The 21,388-nt window shown below is 40.9% G+C and overlaps 1 protein-coding gene across 4 annotated transcripts; it reads left to right on the top strand.

The window, feature by feature from the left end:
* The first annotated feature begins 427 nt into the window (after window positions 1-427).
* Window positions 428-20,884, top strand: zfr2 (zinc finger RNA binding protein 2). 4 transcript variants are annotated; one of them, XM_053430128.1, is made up of 19 exons: window positions 428-589; window positions 3,203-3,458; window positions 3,737-3,851; window positions 4,717-4,944; window positions 5,899-6,233; window positions 6,480-6,668; window positions 7,447-7,687; window positions 8,556-8,740; window positions 8,864-8,983; window positions 9,591-9,736; window positions 10,177-10,303; window positions 10,414-10,619; window positions 11,434-11,602; window positions 12,802-12,976; window positions 16,157-16,245; window positions 16,744-16,839; window positions 17,172-17,283; window positions 18,295-18,392; window positions 19,062-20,884. In XM_053430128.1, the coding sequence occupies exons 1-19, from the start codon at window positions 537-539 to the stop codon at window positions 19,239-19,241; spliced, it is 3,120 nt and encodes a 1,039-aa protein (XP_053286103.1). In that variant the 5' UTR covers window positions 428-536; the 3' UTR covers window positions 19,242-20,884. The 4 variants fall into 4 exon arrangements, with proteins under 4 accessions (XP_053286103.1, XP_053286102.1, XP_053286101.1 ...); XM_053430127.1 differs by having other exon boundaries at window positions 16,154-16,245; XM_053430126.1 differs by having other exon boundaries at window positions 3,734-3,851.
* Window positions 20,885-21,388: the final 504 nt, after the last annotated feature.

Here is a 21,388-nt window from a genome sequence, read left to right as displayed (position 1 = left end):
ATATGTCTATAATTGTAACAGCAGTATGTGACTTTAGAGCTGAACCCATTTGTCATTGGAAAGAATTTAAACACAAAATAATGTTGAGCTGCCAGATATACATGTTTATGTATATCACATTTTGTCAAGCCAGGAGAACACTTACTATCAGCAGCTTATATAGCTGGATAAAAACACCATTGTGCCATTTAAATATAAAGAACAGGGGGGAAAAGCGAAAACTAGACAACTACTATTGTATCAATACTTTTACTCTCTGTCTCTCATATCTTATTTTTCTCTCTCTCTTTCAATTCAATTAACTTTTCTTTATTTCCAATAAACTCTACTGACATTTATATGTGTTGCTAAAGTATAAATAACAATGTAGACAAAAACCACAGTTAAAATAAACTATCTCTCTCTTTCTCTGTGACGTACTTCCTGTGTGCACTGGTGTCGCAGGGGCCGACGGGAGGTGAACCATCTTGACGGTCAGCCTCAGCCTCTCTGCTGCTGTCTGCTGTTTCCCCACTGACTGTACTGGAGATGCCAAGATGGCTGCAAGCAACTATTTCGGCTTCACACATGCCGCCGCCCCTCAGTACAGGTAATTCAAGCGGAGCCGGCCGGTGTCAGCGTGCCCGCCGGGCCCCGGGTGTCAGTGGCGGCCGCTTATCGGCGGTGACTCGGTCAGTGGTGGGGCTTCGCTGCGTGGAGAGGCAGCGTAGCTTTGTTAGCATTAGCTCGCTGGGTCCGCAGGGCCGTCGCCTCACGACATGCTGCCTGACATTAGGTGAACCCCGGCTCGACCTCGCTCAGACAGCTGCTGCCGACGGCCCAGCCCCCTCACCGCTTCTCTTAGCGAGTCAGTGACAGGAGGTGTCAGGCGGCTGCAGCTGTGACCTGCGGCCGGTGGGGGCGGGTGGGAGAGGGGGGCTGGCCCTGCTGCTACCCCGTTGAAGCCCCTGTGTCTCACTCACTGTGTTTGTTGTGGGTAAATGTTTAATGGCAAGACGATGTCAACAGGGAGAAACGGGTGAAAGAGCATCGATCAGACTGACAAACATGTGGTCTGTGAGTTTGACAGGTGATCAGGAGTCATTGATAGGTCGATTCATGTGTAATCACCAAACTCTTCATTAGATCAGAGCTCATAGAGGATCAGTCTGCAGGATCTGTGTTAACCTCAGTCATTGATTTAACAAAACACTAGATTTCTGTGTGTGTCAGTGTGTTGGAGCTGCAGAGCTGCAGTGAGTTCTGCAGATAATCCTGAGGAGTCCTTAAAATCCTTCAATCTGACACATCAAATCCAGGAATTCAAGGAACAGAGGTCATACAAATTAAGTTATTTTTAGTAATAGTACTTAATAGGCTTCCTGTCATTATCAGCATGTCTCTAGCTCTACAACTTGTAAACAAGTTTCTGTGTCTTTCGCTCTTACTCAATATATTGTTTTGCAGGGCAAAGGCAAGAGGCCACATAGTTCTCACTGTAGCACTGCTCACTCATTCAAGAGTCTCTTTAATCGTTGTCTGTTTGCTTATGTTAAACCGGGTGCTTCTCATCATACAGATTTTCAGTGTTGTAATCACAGCTTACTTTTGGCATATTTACTTTAAAATAGCCAAAGGGAGGTGAAGGTTATTTTATTTCACCCATCTTAGTAATTATTCGAGTTTTACCCATCCTGTGATACTGAAGTGCAGAGTTACAGTGTGTGTGTAAATTTGCTTAAAACCATATGACAGGAATGATTTATCCAGAAATTTAATTATAAGACAAATTTATCAATAACATTTTATTGCCCATGAATTTTACTTTCTCACAATGACATCACAAATCCACAGATATCAAAATGCTGACTACAATGGTATATATAAAACAGCAAAATCAGATAGATGATTAACTCAAATCATTTTACAGTTACAAATTGTTATCAACAGAGTCTGTGGGCAGTTTTAGTTGCAGGCAGACGAGCCGGTCAAGAGCACAGTGTAAAACTGAACTTATTGATTTGACCATTATGTTGAGAAGTCCTTTCACTGCACGGTATGTAGGACTTCCATGATTCAACAATTAGATCTTAGAAACTCAGTCCGTGTCTCCTCAGTATTCACAGACTCGTCCACTCAACGAGTTGATTAAATCACAGGCATTTCTATAGAGGAAGCTCCACAGACAATGCACAGACTTATTGGAAAATGTAATTTCTCACTTGTCACTGGTTGTGTGGATTTGTCTGTCTACTATTTTGTTCTTACTTTGGATCCTGGATATTTTTCTGTGATAACGAATCCGCGTTGTCACTCTTTTATGACCTTGAGCCATCATTTAATTTGAGCCCACTCATGTTCTTGTTTGTCCTGACACTTGTGGCCTTGCCAGTGACTAATGTCTGCATCTTATACCCAACACTAAGTGCAGGACTCACATCTCTCAAACTTCGGCCTCCCTTCACTGGCCGCCAGTTGAAATGATTTCTAAAGCTCATTGTGGTCGATCCCACAGATATATTACAGAGCTGCTAACTCCCTATACTCCAAACTGTAATCTAAGGGTTGAGCCATCAGGGCCCTGAGGCTTTGGAACTGTTTGCCTGTGGAGATTAGACATGTTAACACTTTGACAACCTTTCTTAATTTGTCTTGTCTTGTTTAGTTCTGTGCTGTTATATTCCCTTGTATTTAGTAAAGAACCTTATAAATGTGTTTAGATAGGTTCTATTAGAAATGTTTTTTTATAAAAATATATTATTATTATTATTGTTATTATTTGAAGACATCATGCAGTAAAATATGTTTGTAACAAAACACAAGATTAAACTGAGTTAAAATGATCCTCCTCACTGAGGCACTGTTCAGTCACTATAAGCCAGTCCTGCTGTTGATTAGCCATCAGGGTTGATTAGCCATCAGGGTTGCTAGTGGATATCATCTAGCAGGTTGTTTTAGGGCTTGGTATTGATGTAAGTAACTTGATCACAGATTGCCTTTTTAGTGCTCTTTAAAAAAGCAGGCAAACATAGTTTGGGCACAACCTGTGTCCCACAGATAGAGACGGATGATGCTGTGAAGACTGTTTGTGTTCTGTTGGACTTTAATGACAGAAACAAGCTTTTCTTGCACTAGTGGAGGGACTCCTCCTGGATAAGGTTGTAGAGAGTCTGCAGTTTATTGTATTGCTTCTTTTAATTTCCCTCCCTCTCCTCTCCTTCAGTACCCAGCCTCCCCCGGCCTACTCCCATCCCTCCACAGCCAGTTACAGTGTCCAGCAGGCTCCGGCTGTGGCTCATGCAGTGACTGCATCCTACTCTCCAGCTCCGGTCCAGGCAGCGCGTCCCGTGGTCTCCGCCCCTTACCCTGCTTATCAGACCCACCAGGCCCCTCCTGACTACGCCTACAGGCAGCCGGACCCCCCGGCCCCGCCGCAGCCCACCACCACCCCACAGACGTACCAGGTCTATTCAGACACGGTCAGCCTCTCTCTGCTTCCTTCATGATTTCTGCCATTCACCTGCTTATTGCATGATGTGGTCTTGTGGGTTTGAGTCCTATAATGTGACTTTTAAATGCATTATACATAGGGCAGAAAGCAACGCATGCAGCTTCTGCACCGATTGTCATCACGACATTCTGACCGTCACAAAAAAAACTACCCGTATTTAAAAAATGATTATGTGCACAGTTAATATGTTAATTGCAGGTACCTGTTTTTTAATTGGTTTGAATCCTCTCTTGTAATTTCCAGCAGGACAACTACAGTTACGGACGCCCTGCTGCTGTGACCACGTATGATAATAAGCAGTACTACCAGACAAGTATAGTCTCAGCTCAGAGGGCACCCACAGAGAATTACTACCAGACTGGTGAGTTATTTGTACTATCATGTTGTAAACAAAGGTTCAGTCAATTCCGCTGTGTGATAATTAAAAATACTAATCTCTTCTTGGCCAAACAGCTTTTGTTGTTTTTATAGAATGATCTTAGTTTAATATTGTGATTTAATCAAGTGACAAGTTGATGCAGCACAGAAATGTAAAAATATACTGACTGTTGTGTCACCATGACACACTGACTCACTAGACTTGTCACTTTTCAAAAAGTCTGGTTTAAAATAATTTAAAACTAATGCACAATTTGTCCATATGATTTCAAACACAGTCCTACAGTACTTGATAATGAGGTTGAACTGGGTGTCCTAAACACTTTTAGTGCTAAGCCCCTTAACACTGTGCAATTATGGGCTGTTTGAAACATTTGTCCACCGCAAGATGATTTGGACTCACTGTGTGACTGCTGCTACCAAGGTAAACCATGAAATTAGGCAGAAAGCATCGGCCAATTATTTCATGTGAAGAGGCAATAAACACACTTTTAAAAGTCGCTCCAAAAATATTGAGTGTCTATTGTATAACTAGTGTTCCAGGTGACAGTGTAGAGCATGAGACACACACACACACACACACACACAAACAAACACACACTTCGGTCTTGCTGTGGGATTTGTTGGTCATCATTCTCAGTATTTTTTATTTTGCACTTAGAAGGGTAATTTGATATGTATGAAATGTGATCTGCGGCTCCTCTGCTGGAGAAACCAGGATCCTGCCGGCTCTGCCAAAAAACCTCTGACAGTCCCAGAGGATGTGGTTGAGTTTCAGATCTCTCTGATGCCCTTCCTCTACACCTCTACTCTCTCCCCCTTGCCCCTTCCATTTCTCTCTCTATCAGTCGGAGTGAAGAGTGCTTACAGTCCAGCACCAACCACCGTGTACAGCCAGCCTCCTCCTCCCCAGAGGCAGGTAACGGCCCTGAAACCTCTGGCTCCATCCAGCTCTGTGGCCACCACCTACAACATCTACCCAGTGACCACTACTGTCCAGCAGCCCCCCACTCCCATTTCATCCTACACCCTTGGCTCCTCCTTCAGCTCCAGCGTTGCAGCCACTTCCTACTCAGGTAAAATTAAACGATTAAAGATCATTGATATACAATGGTCAAAGGTTACTGGAAATATCACACATGTAAAAGATGATCTGATATACAAAAAGGCATAAAGGGGAAGAGACAAATTTCTAAAATTTTTTGCAACATTACTTTAATGCCATCTTTTACTGTTTCAACAGGAAAATACAATTTTAGACGTCCTGTATGCACCTCTTTCGACACAGCTTGTCAAGTCTTTTAGTCTTCCTCGAAAAGGTCTTCTAGTTCTTGGACTTGCGTGCACTGCTCTGTTGAGGTCTATCCACAGATTTTCAATGGTCCTACGGTCGGGGCTGGGGCCATGGCACAACTCTCTCCTGATCTAGTCCAATGTGGATTTTTAGGAATGTATGAGGATTATTTTCCATCCCAGACAGTGTGATGTTAGTTCGGCGAAATTTGCTGGTATTTACTCAAATCCTTTCCTCCCTCTACTAGTGAAATGTTCCAGTGTCACTGGCTGCAACACAAGACCAAAGCATGATCAATTCACCTTGTTCTTCACAGATTGCGAGGTTTTCTTTCATGAAATGCTGCACCCTTCTTTCTCCAAACATTCATTGACTCATTGCAGCTAGAAAGTTTAAATTTAACTTCATTGCTCCGTATGACTTGTTTTTAAAATGCATCTGGCCTGTTTAGCTTTTCCTTTGCAAACTTCTGATGCTGAATTTTTTGCTGAGGATGCAGGAAATCCTTCCTTCAAATGACTAACATGATTCCATCATATTTGTACAGGTGTCGCTGCACAGTAGAGCAGTGCACCACCACCACCACTAGCTTCTTGCAGGAGTTGCATTAGCTGTTCTCTCTAAAAGATGTGTTGGTTTTCCACACCTCACCTTGAAGACCTCTACATTTCTTGTTAATTAATAATATTCAATAACTCTCGGTCCTCACTGTCTTCCTCTACCTTCTCACCTTCAGGCCTAAGCTACTCCAATTATGATACAACTGGCTACACCTCCACATCAACCCCCTCCTATTACCAGCCGGCCCAGCAGACTCTCGCCCAGCCGCAGCCTCCACTACAGCAGCCTCAACAGCCACAGCAGCCCAAGGCTCAAATCCAGCCTCCGCTCAAGCAACTCACAAGCTCATCCTGGAGCAACTCAGGGAGCAACATGGTCACAGCCCCGGCAGGAAACGCCTACAAAAGGCCAACATTTCACCAAAACAAGCTGCAGAAACCCAAAGGGCCTCCAAAGCAACCGCAGCTCCACTACTGCGACATTTGCAAGATCAGCTGTGCAGGCCCTCAGGTAAGAGATTAGAAATGAGGTGGAATTAACAAGATTTAATTTTTAAGGGTCTTTATAACAGGGCCATTCTGTTGTGCATAACTGAGCAGCAAAAGACATAAACTAATAAAAAAATGATCTCAGTTAAGAGCAGATGGTGGATTGTCTCTTTAGTGCTTTGTATCATCAGTTGCCTGTGATAATTATATTGAATTATTTCATCAACATGACAAAAAGAAAGTTAACTGGTGTGATTTCCTGCACCAGACATACCGGGAGCACCTGGAGGGTCAGAAACATAAGAAGAAGGAGGCAGCCCTGAAGTCTGGGGGACAGTCGGGGACCACGAACGGGCCCAGGGGGATCCAGACTCAGCTTCGTTGTGAGTTATGCGACGTCTCCTGCACTGGAGTGGACGCCTACGCCGCCCATATCCGTGGGGCCAAACACCAGAAGGTAAGTTGTATTTACCTGCTTTTACTGTGTTCTTTAAGTCTCTCAATATCTGTTTTGTTTTAGTGATGAAACTGTTAATTTCCCAACAATTATTATTACTATTTCAAATTTTACTAATAATTTAAACCATGTTATTGTACCAAACTGGAGCATGGGTTGTTGCATGATGAAAATATGATGGAAGTAGTGACTGCACACCAGAGAAAATCCCTGTGAAATGGTTAAATGCTCTGAATGCAAGGCAAGAAAACGTTTAACTAAAAGCATGATGTGAGGAGTAAAGATTTCAGTGTGACCTACTCTTGTAAAAACACAACACATTGATCTACTGCTGTTTGTTTCGTGTGTCTGCAAACTTAACATTTTCACACAATAACATCTTGTACAGTTCAGTAACACAACCAACATATTTAGTTCATTCAAAAAGCGACATTTGACAATTTGGCTCTAAGAGATTCCAGCAGGAGAAACTTCTCAAACTTGTTGGATTAAGTGTCACCATCATCTTGCTCATTTGTATTTATGTTAATTGAGCTTTGGGTCATTACACCTGCTCCACTGCTACAGAGAAGATTGACTGTGTGTGTGAGTGAGAGAATACTAATCATGATCTCAGCTGGAGAAGAACTTATGAGGCTTTTTTTAGATGACGTGTACTCATCTGACGTCTGTCAGAGTCTAAGGACAAAACCTCCCTGAGGGAACTGCGATGGGATTAAATATCAGCAGCCTTAAATGGACGTATCTCCCTCTGTCTCCCTTTGTCATTCCTGGAAAGGTGGTGAAACTTCACACCAAGCTTGGCAAACCTATACCTTCCACTGAGCCCGTGTTGGTGAATTCTGCTCCAGTCGTCACAACCTCGATAGCTGGGAAACCTCCAGTCCCAACCTCCACTCCTGCCTTGGCCTCAACCACTTCCACTCCCGCTGCAACACCAAAACAGGTGTCTGTACACGCCATGGCTAAAACTACACCACCGGTCAGGAGAGCAGCTCCTTCCAAAATAACGGTCATTTGTAAGTTTGGTGATTTCTCATGTAGATAAATAGAACTGGTTTTCCCCCGATCCAGTTAATTTGTTTGGGATTACCCACTGCTCCACTATGAGAATTTTATAGTATTTACCTCCACAACAGAGATGCTCAGTGCACACATGGCCCAATCTACATCTAAATTAATAGTTAAAAGACATAATTTTGGTAGCTGTGTCATCGCTGTCGTATTTCGTATAATATTAGCAGAGAGGGGATTTTTAATAATAAAGTTTAGTGGGATGAATTGTTGTTTTCTTTACCCTAGTATGGGCCCTTTATATTTAAATACTTTATATTTAGAGGGAGTGAGTCCTCTCCACGAAGGCTGCCATGTTTTTTTACATTCATCCAAACTGGACAAACTTAACACCTTTTGAGTTTTTATGACAAATTAAGGTTACCACAGGTTCTCTCTCATGTTTGGAAGGAGAGGGTGAGGTGTATTCAGCTGCAACATGCATCCTCACCACTAGATGTCACTAAATTCTACACCCTGAACCTTTAAGTAGAAGCTCTTACTCAACTTCAGAGGCAATTTTCAGAAAACTAAAGCCCTTTTTTAATCTTGGTCACTTAACAAATTCACTTGTAAAATAAAATAAGTAATTTGCTCTCCTCAAATTCACAAATCGACCAATCCAAAAACTTGAAATTGTTTTAATAATGTACTCCTTTGATTTTAAGACGTTGGATAGTTAATTCCAATCGATAATTCATATTTCTAAATGTATCGGCCTGCAAAAGAACTAGAAATATAAATTATAAGTTGGATGTTTTTCTTCAGATTCATGGGCAATTAAAATACCTGAAATTGAACTCTCTAATCTATAATGTCTTGTCTTCCTCGCAGCCACTAAGCCTGTCAGCACTCCAGCTGTGACACTACCAGTAGTAGCAGCGGTGGTGCCTGCGAAGGTGGAGGTGCCCACGGTACATTCACTTCAGAAGTACGAGTCTCAGAGTGATGATGAGGATTTCGACAGAGAAGGTGGCCTGGGTGACATCCAGCCAGTGGGACACGACTATGTAGAGGAGGTGGGCAGGAAAATATCGTCAAGATTCCTACTTTTATCTAGCCTTTTGTGTATCAACTCCTCTGTGTCACTCACACATCCTGCACTATTCTGTATTCACCCCCCACTGTCTTTTCTTTTTCAGGTTCGTAACGACGAAGGCAAAGTTATTCGATTTCACTGTAAACTGTGTGAGTGCAGCTTCAACGACCCCAATGCTAAAGACATGCACCTGAAGGGAAGAAGGCACAGACTGCAGTACAAGGTGAGGAAGATTCACTGAGCCAAGATCCTGTCTGACTAGTTACCCAGAGCGATAAGCAGGCATGAGGAAAGTTGAGATGCTTGAGGTTTTCTTTAGAGTGGAAAGCAACAGAACAAGGCAGTTCAGTTATTATCTGCGGTCTTAAGATTCTATATGTAATCGGAGCTGCCCCATGGGGGGGCTGGGTACATTCTCACCCACACCCAAATGGCAGGTGTTGTGTTCTGGCAGAACTATTTCTCCTGTTGCTGCTGATGGCAAGCTCGACTATGAAAGACGGGTCAATGTTTTAGTGAGAGAGAGAAAAGGGAAAAGAGCTGCAGCTAATGCAACAGTGCAAAATTCTAAGTAAATTCTATTTTATTTTATAATGAGAAGTGTTTAAATCTTTTTGGATCATTATGAAACTGTGGTAAGACCAATTAGACTATGGTGGACTGTCACAGTCTAGACCAGTGATTCCAAAATGGTGTGCCGTGGGATTTTGAGAGAAATGTTCAATATTATTATTGCAATACTAATATATACTGCAGTTGTGTGGGCATGCCAAGACACAGGGGTTAGATCACATGTCGACTGTCACATTACATTCTCTGGGTCTCTGTAGAAGAAAGTGAACCCAGAACTTCCTGTGGAGATCAAGCCCAGTAACCGGGCCAGGAAGCTGCAGGAGAGCAAGCTGAAGAAGCAGAAGCAGAAGGCCGTGCTGAAGAGACAGAGGGACGACGAGCAGCGCTGGCACATGGAGATGAGGTCAGAGGCCAGAGATCTTAGTCAGAGACTCAAACTCAAAAACAAGATTTCCTTGGTAAACACAGAACAGACTAACAAGGGAAATATGAGGAAGATGCATCATCGGGTAATATTAGCAGAGGGGAAGCTAGTAAAGTTCATCAGCTGACAGAGGTCACCACTTCAAGAAGTTTCCTGTATTTACAATGTTGTTTATATCAGGCCTGAGTCATAGTTCTTCTCTTACAAGAAATACAAATCTTATAACTTTAGACTCTCCTCAGCTAACGCATGTTTTGACAAATTACCCTTTTGTATCATTTCCTTTAGATCAGAGAATTCTTTCAGAATAGTACTTTGATGGACTCTTGTGTACTTTTCATGACAAACATGGTATTTCCCTATGGGAATAAACAACATTTAAATGAACTGAATGCCATTTAAATGTTTCTCTCCTGCAGGCGGTATGAGGAGGACATGTATTGGAGGAGAATGGAGGAGGAGCAGATGTACTGGGGGGAGCAGAGACGCAGGATGGCTCCTCCACCACTAATGAGCCGCCCTGGTATGCCGGTGCCCCCTCTACTGGTGAGCTCCAGAACTTCACTTCTCATTTTTTTTTAAAGACAATAATAGATATAAAAACTAACTTTCACTGAGACAGAGGGGTTATCATGTATTCTCCCCTCTCCCTTAAGACGTGCGTGCGTCGGCCTGACTCCCCTGATGACCGCCACATCATGGCCAAGCACTCCACCATTTACCCAGTGGAAGACGAGCTACAGGCCGTTCAGAGGATCGTCTCCCACACGGAGAGAGCCCTAAAGCTGGTGTCTGACTCCCTGTTGGAGAAGGGGACGCCAGTTGTTGCCCCTGCTGCTTCTGAAGAAGGAGACGATAAAAGGTAAAATGTGACTGTTGGCAAATACACACATCTTAGCTGGATGCTGCTTTCTTGTGATGGTAGCTACAGAGCAAAATCATCTCTATTTATATTTAGAGTGTAAATATGGACTGATTCACATTTTTTCCAACAACCACTGTGAATGTTTAATTTGGTCGCCGGGCAGCTGCAGCACCTCCATGTTTTAATATTTTTAAATCTCACAGTCGTTGAATTGGTGGTAAAAGTCGTCCGGCAGGAGAAACACTACGATTCCTCTGCATGCGACTGAGTGAATGATATTAAAGTTACAACACCAGTAGTAACAATAATGATTCAGTTTTAGGATTCATATCAGTACTTTTCCAGCACATTGTAAAAATACTGTGACAGCACTAAAAAACATGATATTTTTGTTCACTTTCAGCGTGATATGAAATTTTAATTGAGTGTTTGTTCTCCACTAGGAATATTGATAAAAACAAAGACTGGGATTGTTTACGCCTAAAAGCTCTTTTGTTGTCTTGACTTAACCAAAGAGCTGCACTGAGATGCAAGACTATCAAATATGAATGCAGAATGTGTGGTCAGGCAAAAATAGAAGTCATGCATTAATAAAATGTTCATTATGACTCTGTGTTTAGACACAGAGCTATCACGTTGCTACAAATGCAACCGATTTAGACGGTGGTCTAAGTTGACTCATGTATGTATGGATAATTTTCTACAAATAGGGATTCACAGGAAATCTGCTGAAGTTCACCTCAAGATATAAGATAAGACATTAAAATGTCAAACCAGCCATGCAAGCCCTTACTCTTTTTTCCTCTGAAAGCGCTGAGAATTCAGCCCGGCTGCTAAAAGGTGTGATGAGGGTTGGCATCCTGGCCAAAGGCCTGCTGCTTCGTGAGGACCGAAACGTGGAGCTCATCCTTCTGACTGCTCAGAAACCCACGATTTCTTTGCTGACAAACATCAGCAAACAGCTGCCCAAGGAACTGGCGGTAAGATTACCTCATCAGGACCCTGAAAGTCACTGTTTTCCTCTTTCCATGCTGTGTATGAGGTTTTGGAAGGGGGGGTTGTATTAAATTAAATACATTTCACAACACTGACTTTCCCACATTCAAAGTATTATCTTAAATTATAAGAATAACAATCAGTGGGATCATATAGAAAAACCTCAAAAATAAAGATCCTTGGGAAAATATAACCAGGTGCAGTAGATAAAAAGAGGAACGTGTTCTGCATCATGCATCGCCTCATGACTTGTATCATGGGAGCAGGATATTGAGGGACTGGGAGACGGAAGGGTTCCGTAACAAAGAGAATGGAAACAAGAAGTTCTTACCATGAAAGCAACTAAAATGTATTATTTGAATGTTGTGATGAAGTAACTTCAATTTTATCAGTCAGGACCAAACCAGAAAAACCCCAGGACTTCCTTCATGCTTTTTGGGTTCATATGCTCCAGCAGTTCATTTACCATTAGTGAACATGTAAGAATCTCTCCACAGCCTGAGCTGTTTGTTCTCCAATTCCAATGAATTTTTGAAAATGATGACAATGAACCTTTTCCATAGTAGACTGTTGACTGCTCAGTCGTTAAGGGATATACATTCCTCATGTTTCTTAGTATCAAGATCCCTAAACTAAAGTAAAGCTACTTACTTTTATTAAGATATTATATCTTAAATGTGTGGATTCCACATTTGGGTGGTTTTTTCCATGTTCACAAATGACAAAACTGCTGGAAAGGAGAATCATTTGAATTTCTATTTAGGGTCCACAGAAGAGGTTTGGTATCTACATACAAGGTTGTGCAGTGTTTTAATTCCTCACTCTTCCTCCCTCCTATTTCAGCTGTAATGAGTGTTTCATTAAGGGTGCTTTTCGCTGATCTTTAGATTTACTGCCTGGTTATGACACCTGAATCCTACAGAGTGAGTTGGGGATTTGTTTTTCTTTAACTGCCCCCCTATCGTCTTAAACCTAACTATAGCAAAGATATTGTTGAGAAATTATATTGTTCTCGTTAGTGACCCTGTTTGAATAAGGGAACTATGATCCCATCCTCAAGAGAAAGAAAACCCAGGGTTGAAAACACCACAGTACTGCCCTGTAACCCAAACAAGGCTATTCTCTGCCCCGACACCCCTCCTCCTCTGTAGTGAGTAATCCCAAGTGTCCTTTTAACCGGCAGACATTTTCTGAAGATCAGTATGAGGTGCAGGCTCACCCCGAGGAGGCGAACATCGTCATATTTTCAAGCAAGGAGCCCAAAATGCAGGTGACCATTTCTCTCACCTCGCCGCTGATGAGGGAGGACCCTGCTTCTGAGAAGGACAAGCAGGCAGAAGAAAAAGCGGCTGAGAAAGGTTAGAGAAGCCAAAGCTTTCAGTACCAGACAACCAACTGTCAGCAATGTGTGTAATACACTATATATACATATATATATATATATATATATTACTTGCTTCCTCTCCACCCGTTAGCAGCAAAAGTTTAGGCTTAAAAAACCCAAAAATTTGAAGTGGGACTTTAACTAAGCCCACATTTATTTATATTTCTCTTTAACCCCTAAAATAAGAACAAACTCGCATATTCATTTGTCCCACTCTTTTCATTTCCCCCCATTTTTTGCAGTTACACTAGATCCCAATGTCTTTCTTTTCCACATCATGGGAATCAAAAGCCGGGCTCTCCGACCTTTCTATGCCACGAGGGTGTGTTTATTTCATGAACACATGCTCAGATAAATCCTTTGGACTGAAGTTGTCAATGTTCAGATAATGCCCAGGGATGGAATTACTCTAATGAACTATTTGAAAAGTCTTGTTACTCGTTACTTTGTTGCATTTTTGCGATGATACCTACGGGGGGATTTTGAGGTCCAACGACTTCCCGTTCCTTCGTCTCTCATCCCTGCAACATACTGTGGCATTATCAACAACAAGGTGTTGGAGTGTCATTTTGTCGCCTCACAATGATCAAGACCACAAAAGTCACAAAATGACCTTAAATCCATTGCTATTTTTTCCCTCATTTAGAAGTTCAGGGAATTTCCAAGATCATTGTGTCGCAAACACTCCTCCTCCTGCTCCAACCACTGTCAGCAATATGATGTCATGTGGAAAACATGGTAGAAATGTTTTTCTGTGGCCTATTGTCTTTTTATATTTTTACATTTTGTTTGGGTTTGTTGATCAGTTCCCCAGTTCTGTATCAGCAGACCTAGGCAAGCCGAAGGCAGACCTGAAGACCACACTTGTACACATACCACTAAGAATAGAAAAGTTAAAGCAACCAGGTAGCCCATGTTTCTTAAGCTTTTCAGAGCAGGAAACCCCTCTGGATTCATCGTTAGAGGGACTCAGTGAAAACTCCCTGCTCGGAGAGGCATGATAAATATGGGTCTTTGATTCTAAGTGGTATGGTAGTGTAGACTTCAAACAAGTGACTTTGTTTTTGTGATGCATTTCCCCTGTAAGAAAGCTAATATCCTCTGGTGTTGCTGCAGTTGTGGCGAACATGGAAGTGTGGAAAGTCCCAAGGCTGATGTTGTGTAATATAACCTTAGCAGTCACCAGAGACCACACACTGATTGTTTGGACAAACCTGTTATTAGTCATTTATAGATGAGCAGTCTTGTTTTTTTGTCTTTAATCTGTACACAAACTTTTTTTTATAGTCATTTCTAAATCAAGCAGAGACTTGGCATCATTTTGAATTCTTTGTTTTTAGTGTCACACATTTTGCCTAGGCTTTGTCCCATTGTGTTGAATATATTTGACTTTAATTTAAATTGTTTGCTTTTTTAATGAAATGTACTTTAAATGATAGGCAAAACATTTTCCAAGCTTGTCTTGAAACCATAGCCAGTTTTTATTGAAACAGGTTTTGATAGATGTTCATACTGGTCATTTATGGATCTTTTCCTAATGCGATTTCAATGGAAGTGACAAAACCCACAGTCCTTTTCTTTTCTGCATGAAGACATCCCCATTTTATCTGAATGAATCAGAAAGAGCCTTCAGTTGTCTGAGATTAGCTTTTTTCAGAGTTACAATATTTTTATTTTAAATTTCCTGTAGTTCATATTAATATTCTTTCACAACGGGGCATCAATAAAACCCAAAGTATACATTTTATAAAAAAAAGTGTCTAGGCAAATTGTAAATTTTTACTGCGTGACTGGTCAAAAATAACTCAAAACAGCATGGATGGATTTTCTTTAATAATGTTACTTTACTACTTGAGATTGTTTTCCCATATGAATAACCCCTGAGTTGTTTGTCCAGAGAGTGGGTTTAGTCTGCACGCTTTTTGCATGAACACGCACAACAAAAGCGGTATCCACTGAGTTCATCCCCCATCACTTACAATGAAAGGTCATTATGAAGGGATCTCTTTGTGGCCAGTATTGTTTAAAGGCAAATTTGAAAAATTGTGAATCTATCCTTTAAAATATGGAGAGCGGTTTCTTCAGTCCTGTGCCTTTATCTGCTATTTGACGGTTCATTTTTTGTATCGTCAGTATCTACAGAAAGTCCATGGTTCAGTTGTTAAATGCTCCCAAGTGGCAGATGAGACATTTTGGATTCATTGTAAAATGTCTGGGAAAGTCGCTCATACAAAGAAGAGGTTCAGATGCAAAATAGAGGAAATCCAAAAGTTTAATTTGGAGTTTATTGAAGGGGAAATTCTAACTTACTGTGAAAATTAGTAGGTACATTTCCATGATGAAGCCTTTAGTAAATTCTGAACTGGAAACAATATGATGAGGGAGGAAATTCTTTATGATGAGGGATGAAATTCATTATGATAAATCAGGAAAGCTTGATAAATAAATACATTTGAAACGCCTTTATCATAAAGACATTTTGACTTGTGATAACAGAATTAAGTGCAGGTGTAACTAATAACATTATAAATGGCCCCAATAAGCTCAGCGGACAAACATGGTCTGTGCTTCAGCTCTGACAATAAAACACACACAATGGAATGAGGACATTATCAAAGTTATTGGTTACACCAGAGTTTGACATGTGAAAATGTCTGTCCATAGAAAGTTTACGTCTGTACCATGTTCCCCATCTTCCCAACCAATTAAATGGGGATTAGTGTCTTTAATCTAAACTAACCACCTTTTGAATGCATTGGATTCCTTCTTTTTTGCATGTATCTATAACCTTCCACTCCCAAAAGAAACACACTTGTGCTAATTTACGTTTTCTTTGCTATTTTCCTCCATTCAGAAAATATCTGTAAAACCTAAAGAGATTCTAGTCTTCCTCATTTTATGGTCACATACTTTTTCTTTCATATCTTACCCTTGTTTTGTTTTTTTCACCAAACAACCAGCAGTTTCTTAGGATTCGAGGAAATGTCTGGTCACATCAGATACACATGCTTATCCAGTGGCTGTTTATAGTCTCATCCCTGATCAGCGAGTGTACATCAGCAGTATCAACACTTATTATGCGCTGCAGTCGTCATTTGAGTTGTGCTGTATTTTTGACTGTAAGTAATGAGTCAGTACGTGTTGTATCCAGCAGATGTGGCTGAGAAGGATCCTCCTGATCTTCTGAATAAGAGGAAATGTCTGGAATACCTGGCAGCGCTCCGTCACGCCAAATGGTTTCAGGTAAATGCATCACAAAGCCGTGTCTCTCGGCCTTTTACCCAGGTTGTAACAAATACTATTAAAAATGTTATTTCATTAACGTATTCCAGTTACAGAACCCCTGTTGGTCCTTAAATACATCTGAATTGAATCAGTGATGCTGAGATAGTTATGATCTCACTTCCTTTTTTTAGGCGTTTAATAGGACTCTGTCTTTGTGGTTGCAAAGAAGAACCACTTTAGCTCATTAATGTGGAATTCAAGGTTCTTCCTGTTTTCTCCTTTTGTTCATGTTCTCATGTTTTTTTCTTTGATTAAATTCTAGTATGAAGATTATTTATTTTGGTCTAGAATCTCTATTTACAAAGCAGGATATATTCTACAGTTGAATCCTATATAATACTTTCCAATTTATACTTTCACTCACCTTTTATATGTTTAATCATATTTTTATTTTCACAATTTATTCTCTATCTTAACAAAAGCCTTTTTATTATTTGATTGCTGTTATTTCTGAAGGCTCGAGCCAATGGGCTGCAGTCCTGTGTGATCATCATTCGGCTGCTGAGAGATTTATGTCAGCGGGTGCCCACCTGGGCGAAGCTGCCCAGCTGGGTAAGTGCGTCACTTGTCTCATATGTTTTGTCTATTTAAAATATATATATTTTTTAACTTGTCTGTATTGTGTTCTGTTTATTGGCGTAAACGCCAATAAGTGAAATGATGCAGCTCATGTTGTATCACCCTTGTAACAGCTTACCCACAGCAAGGACTCTACTTCATTTTTAATGCATCAATTCATACATACATCTTATGTAAGGAGACGCCGAGAGGACACCAAATGTCCTCCTCACATAGTGTTTTCAAACAAGAGTCAAGACATGGAAAAGTTGCATTATTTATAAGCAACCTGAATCATACCAGTATCTCTCTGTGTTTGCCTTCAGGCGATGGAGCTGCTGGTGGAGAAGGTGATCAGCAGTGCTTCAGGTCCACTGAGCCCGGGGGAGGCCATGCGCAGAGTCCTGGAGTGCATCTCCACAGGCATCTTGCTGCCAGGTCAGACAAGCTGAATGAGACGAGCAAACACAGATTATTTCATACATGTATCAGTAAACTGACATTAAAGCATTGAGATAATTCTGCAATCAACATCAAGGTTTTACTTAAATATGAGTCATAGTGCTTCTATCACATAGCTCTGACGTGATAATGATTTGGAATAAGAGAGATTTCAACTCGATTGTGCAACTTAATTGACGTGAGTCACGGTGTCATCACACCGCTTAGATCAGAGGATATGATGGAAATCACCCAAACGTTTCAAAAAGGGGACGGAATTATCACAAATCATCCAAAACAAGTTTCCCACACCAAATTACCTAGAAAGAAGTGAATGTACTAACCAGTGAATATGGCAACACTGCTATGCTTCAGACAACTTCTACATTTTATGACTTGTCAAACAGTTGGTATAACTTTCAAGACAATGTTTCTTGTCCCATTTCATTTAGTTGGAAAATCAATATCAGCTTTAAGACATTAAAGGTCCAGTGTGTAAGATTTAGGTGAAAGGGAACCATCGGCAGAAATTGAATATAAAATGATCCTAGTGGTGTTTCACTAGGGTGTTTCATCTAACGGGTACGAATTGTTTTTTTTCTTTCCTCTCGAATGGTCCCTGTATATTTAAATACTTTATATTAACATCGGTAACAGGTCCTCTCTACGAAGGCCGCCATGTTTTTTTGCTTTTTTTACAGTAGCCCAAACTGGACAAACTAAACACCTTATGAGTTTTTACGACAAATGAAGTCTACCACAGGCTCTCTAACATGTTTGGAAGGGGAGGGTGAGGTCAGGAGGATTCAGCTGCAACATGCAACTTCACACCTAGATGTCCCTTAATTCTACTAACTGAACCTTTAATTCACCATTTTCTGCCTCTGCTGTAGTAAACAGAAAAACTTGAATATGAGGAACAGCTTTGTTTGGAATATGTCTGTATTGAAATCTTGTACAAAGTTTTGACTTGGTCTTATATGCTTGTTTTCTTGTCCTCTTACTCAGACGGACCGGGGTTGATGGACCCCTGTGAGAAGGAATCAACAGATGCTTTGGGAACCATGATGCTTCAAGACAGAGAGGACATAACGGCCAGTGCACAGGTACCAATACACACCCCATTGATACCATGGCCTCTGAATTTGATTGGCTCAGAAGTGTGGGTTACTTTTAAGTAACCAGGTAGTTTAACCTGCAACATGTTTGGCCTGGAGTCAGTCACCTGAAAAAAGCAGCTGCTAAGTGAGATCCACATAAAAATAATTCCAAATTGGTTTGATATTTGTGTGAATATGGACGTGCAAATTGAGAGACAGTGCGGTGAAAGACTTTTTAAATTAATGTTAGCAATAGTGAAACTGTAGAGTGAGTGTAGAGCTGCAGACAGGAGGAGGAAACTGGAGGAAACGAGACTGAAACTGAAAAGCTAATTTAAGAGCTGTGAAGATGTCTCAGGAAGGTGTGAAGAGGAAATGGCGAGTGCAAAGTACTATATATAATCATGTTTTAAATAGAAAAACAGATTAGTTATTTATATGGGATGTATATATAATTGTAATTATTGAGTAGGTGTAAGCAAGATAATCAAATAAAATTGGACAACTTGTTGGGTATTACAGCTCACTGGTTTTACATTTAAATGCATCATCTTTTCCCTGTGTTTTGTGTCACTATGCACTGTCAGTTGTCAAATTTAAATATCCAAGTTTCTTATGAAGAAATATGTAGCTCTACAAATACAAATTTCCCATCTCTGTTTTCTTTGGTTCCAGCATGCTCTGCGGCTGCTCGCGTTCCGTCAGATCCACAAGGTCTTGGGCATGGAGTCCCTGCCCGCGTCCAAGGCCAGCGCTCGCAACCGCAAACGCCGACGGGACGTCAGCGACATGGGGGAGGTGGAGGGAGAGGGGGAGGGCAAAAAAGACAAGAAGGAGGAGGCAGAAAGTGCTTGACCCCCGCTTCCCAGAGCGGAGGCGTCTGCTAGTTTAGAGACTGGTACAGTGTCACAACTCTAAAATGTTCTTATCTTGAAAACAATCCTAACACGCAGCTATACACATATGAATATAACTGACACTACATGTTACATGTCTGCTCTTGAATTATTAGGAATAGTGTGTTGGAGGAAGAGGACTGAAGTTTGAGAATCTATACCGCAAATCCTTCCTCCTGTGTCGTGATTTCCTGCAGATGTCGTGTGTCTGAAACTTTGCAGAGAAAATTGGCTCCGTTAAAGAAAACGCATCCTGAAAGTTACTGACTGCATCATTCCATTTTAGTATAATTGCACAAGTACTGACCATCACTCCCTTGTTTATTCACAATAGTGAAAGCACTACAGTTGTTCTGTTTTCTATGATATTAGAGCCTCTGCTATTATTATATCAGAAGCACCTTATGCTTTATTTTCAGAGTTTGAACTCTACTGCTCTTTAGGCCAGTTCGATATTAACATCTTGACACGAGTCATGAGTCACTGAACAGATGTCGGTGCATGACTCCTGTACACTGAAATGCGATTTTCAGCTGGTTTGTTTTTAAAATCAAATGATGAGGGTTTAAGCTGTTGAAGCTGTGAGATCATTCAAGGCTGACTGTTCAGACCTGGTTTCATCATCCGCGATCCTGTCACAACAGAGCCATGTTCAGGAACACGTATGTTACTGTGATGTTCTTTGTGCCGGAGTTGACTCATTGGTTATAAAAGAGGGCGGTTCTGTTGAATGACCTTCTGAACTCTTCACACCCTCTCCTGTAAACTGTCTCAACATTTCCTCCTGATGTGCGATGAAAACCTGCAAGAAATTTGACTGAAGAGTGTTTAAATGTAACCAAAGGCCCCGCTCCACTTGGATCCAATATAAAGACTCGACTAAAATCCCCCCCAACCCCGTAAATGCGTTGGAGAGGTTTTTATCAGAAATCTACAAAGACACACAAGCTCTGCTTCGTGCAACATCCCCCATGGGTTCTTTTTTCTGCAAAGGTCACACTGAAGAGTCATTCTGTCTTGGAGGGGAGCGAGTGTTACGTTGCACAGTCTGTAGCATGCGGAGAAAATGAAGCACTTAAGAAATGGCAGTGTTACTGTTTGCAGCCATGGTCTTGTCATTGAAATAATATGCCTAGTAATCTTTTTTTCTTCCACAGTCTGGTTAGCAGAAAAGAGAAGCTTTAGTCATAAAAATGAGACTGAATATCTACTGTAATGAGAAACAAAATTAGTTATAGTCTTTGACTTTCTTCCTTGTGCCTGCATCCTGTGGTGTGTAACAGAAGAAAGAGTAAAGGGGAACATGTTTTTTCTTTTGTCTGGTTAACATTGTAAAGATTTTATTTCACACAGATGTAGGACAGGGAAGAAATGGTTGCACAGACCCGAAGGCTTAAAAGTTGATGCGAGAGATTTATTGTGCCGTTTTAAGTTAGATTTTCATTTAAGAGTATCATATATATAAGTATTGCTTATTTTATTTCTGAAGATTATTTTGTATTGTTGAAACAAAAAGCGTGAACAGTTGCTGTCCTTTTATTTGAATGTCTTTGTAGTGTTGCCTAAAATTGAGGGAGGACATATTAAAACACTTTTAAGCCACTTTGTTTCCTGTGTTTTTGTTTGTGTGTGTTTTCTCATTACTCCTGTTGTGCACCTTAATCTTTTTACACAGGCAGATTGTAGGTTAAGGTTTAAAACCAGGTTAGGATTATAGTAGAGGTTAGGTTAAAATTAGGGTTCGGTTAATGATATAGATTGGTTAAAAACCATGTAAAAGGTTAGGAATTGGTTGAAGGTTATGATAAAGGTTAAAGTTAAAGAATACAATAAAATATATGGTAAAGTTTAAGGTTTGGATTAGGTTGATGTTAGGATAAGGTTAAGGTAAGTGTTAAATTAAAATGAAGGATAAAGTTAATATCAGGCAAAGTAGTAAGAAGGTTTAAGGTTAAAGTAAGTCTAAAGGAAAGCAATGCAATGTCTGAAGTCAAGGGGGCACGACTGTGTGTGTGTGCGTGCGCGTGCACGCATGATTGTCTTTCTATAGTTAGGACCAATTTTGTCTATAAACATCATTATGCCGGCGTTATGAAGGTTAAGACT

Source organism: Pleuronectes platessa, chromosome 9 (assembly GCF_947347685.1).
Source record: "Pleuronectes platessa chromosome 9, fPlePla1.1, whole genome shotgun sequence".
Classification (NCBI taxonomy): domain Eukaryota; kingdom Metazoa; phylum Chordata; class Actinopteri; order Pleuronectiformes; family Pleuronectidae; genus Pleuronectes; species Pleuronectes platessa.
This window is presented reverse-complemented; position numbering and strand designations above follow the sequence as displayed.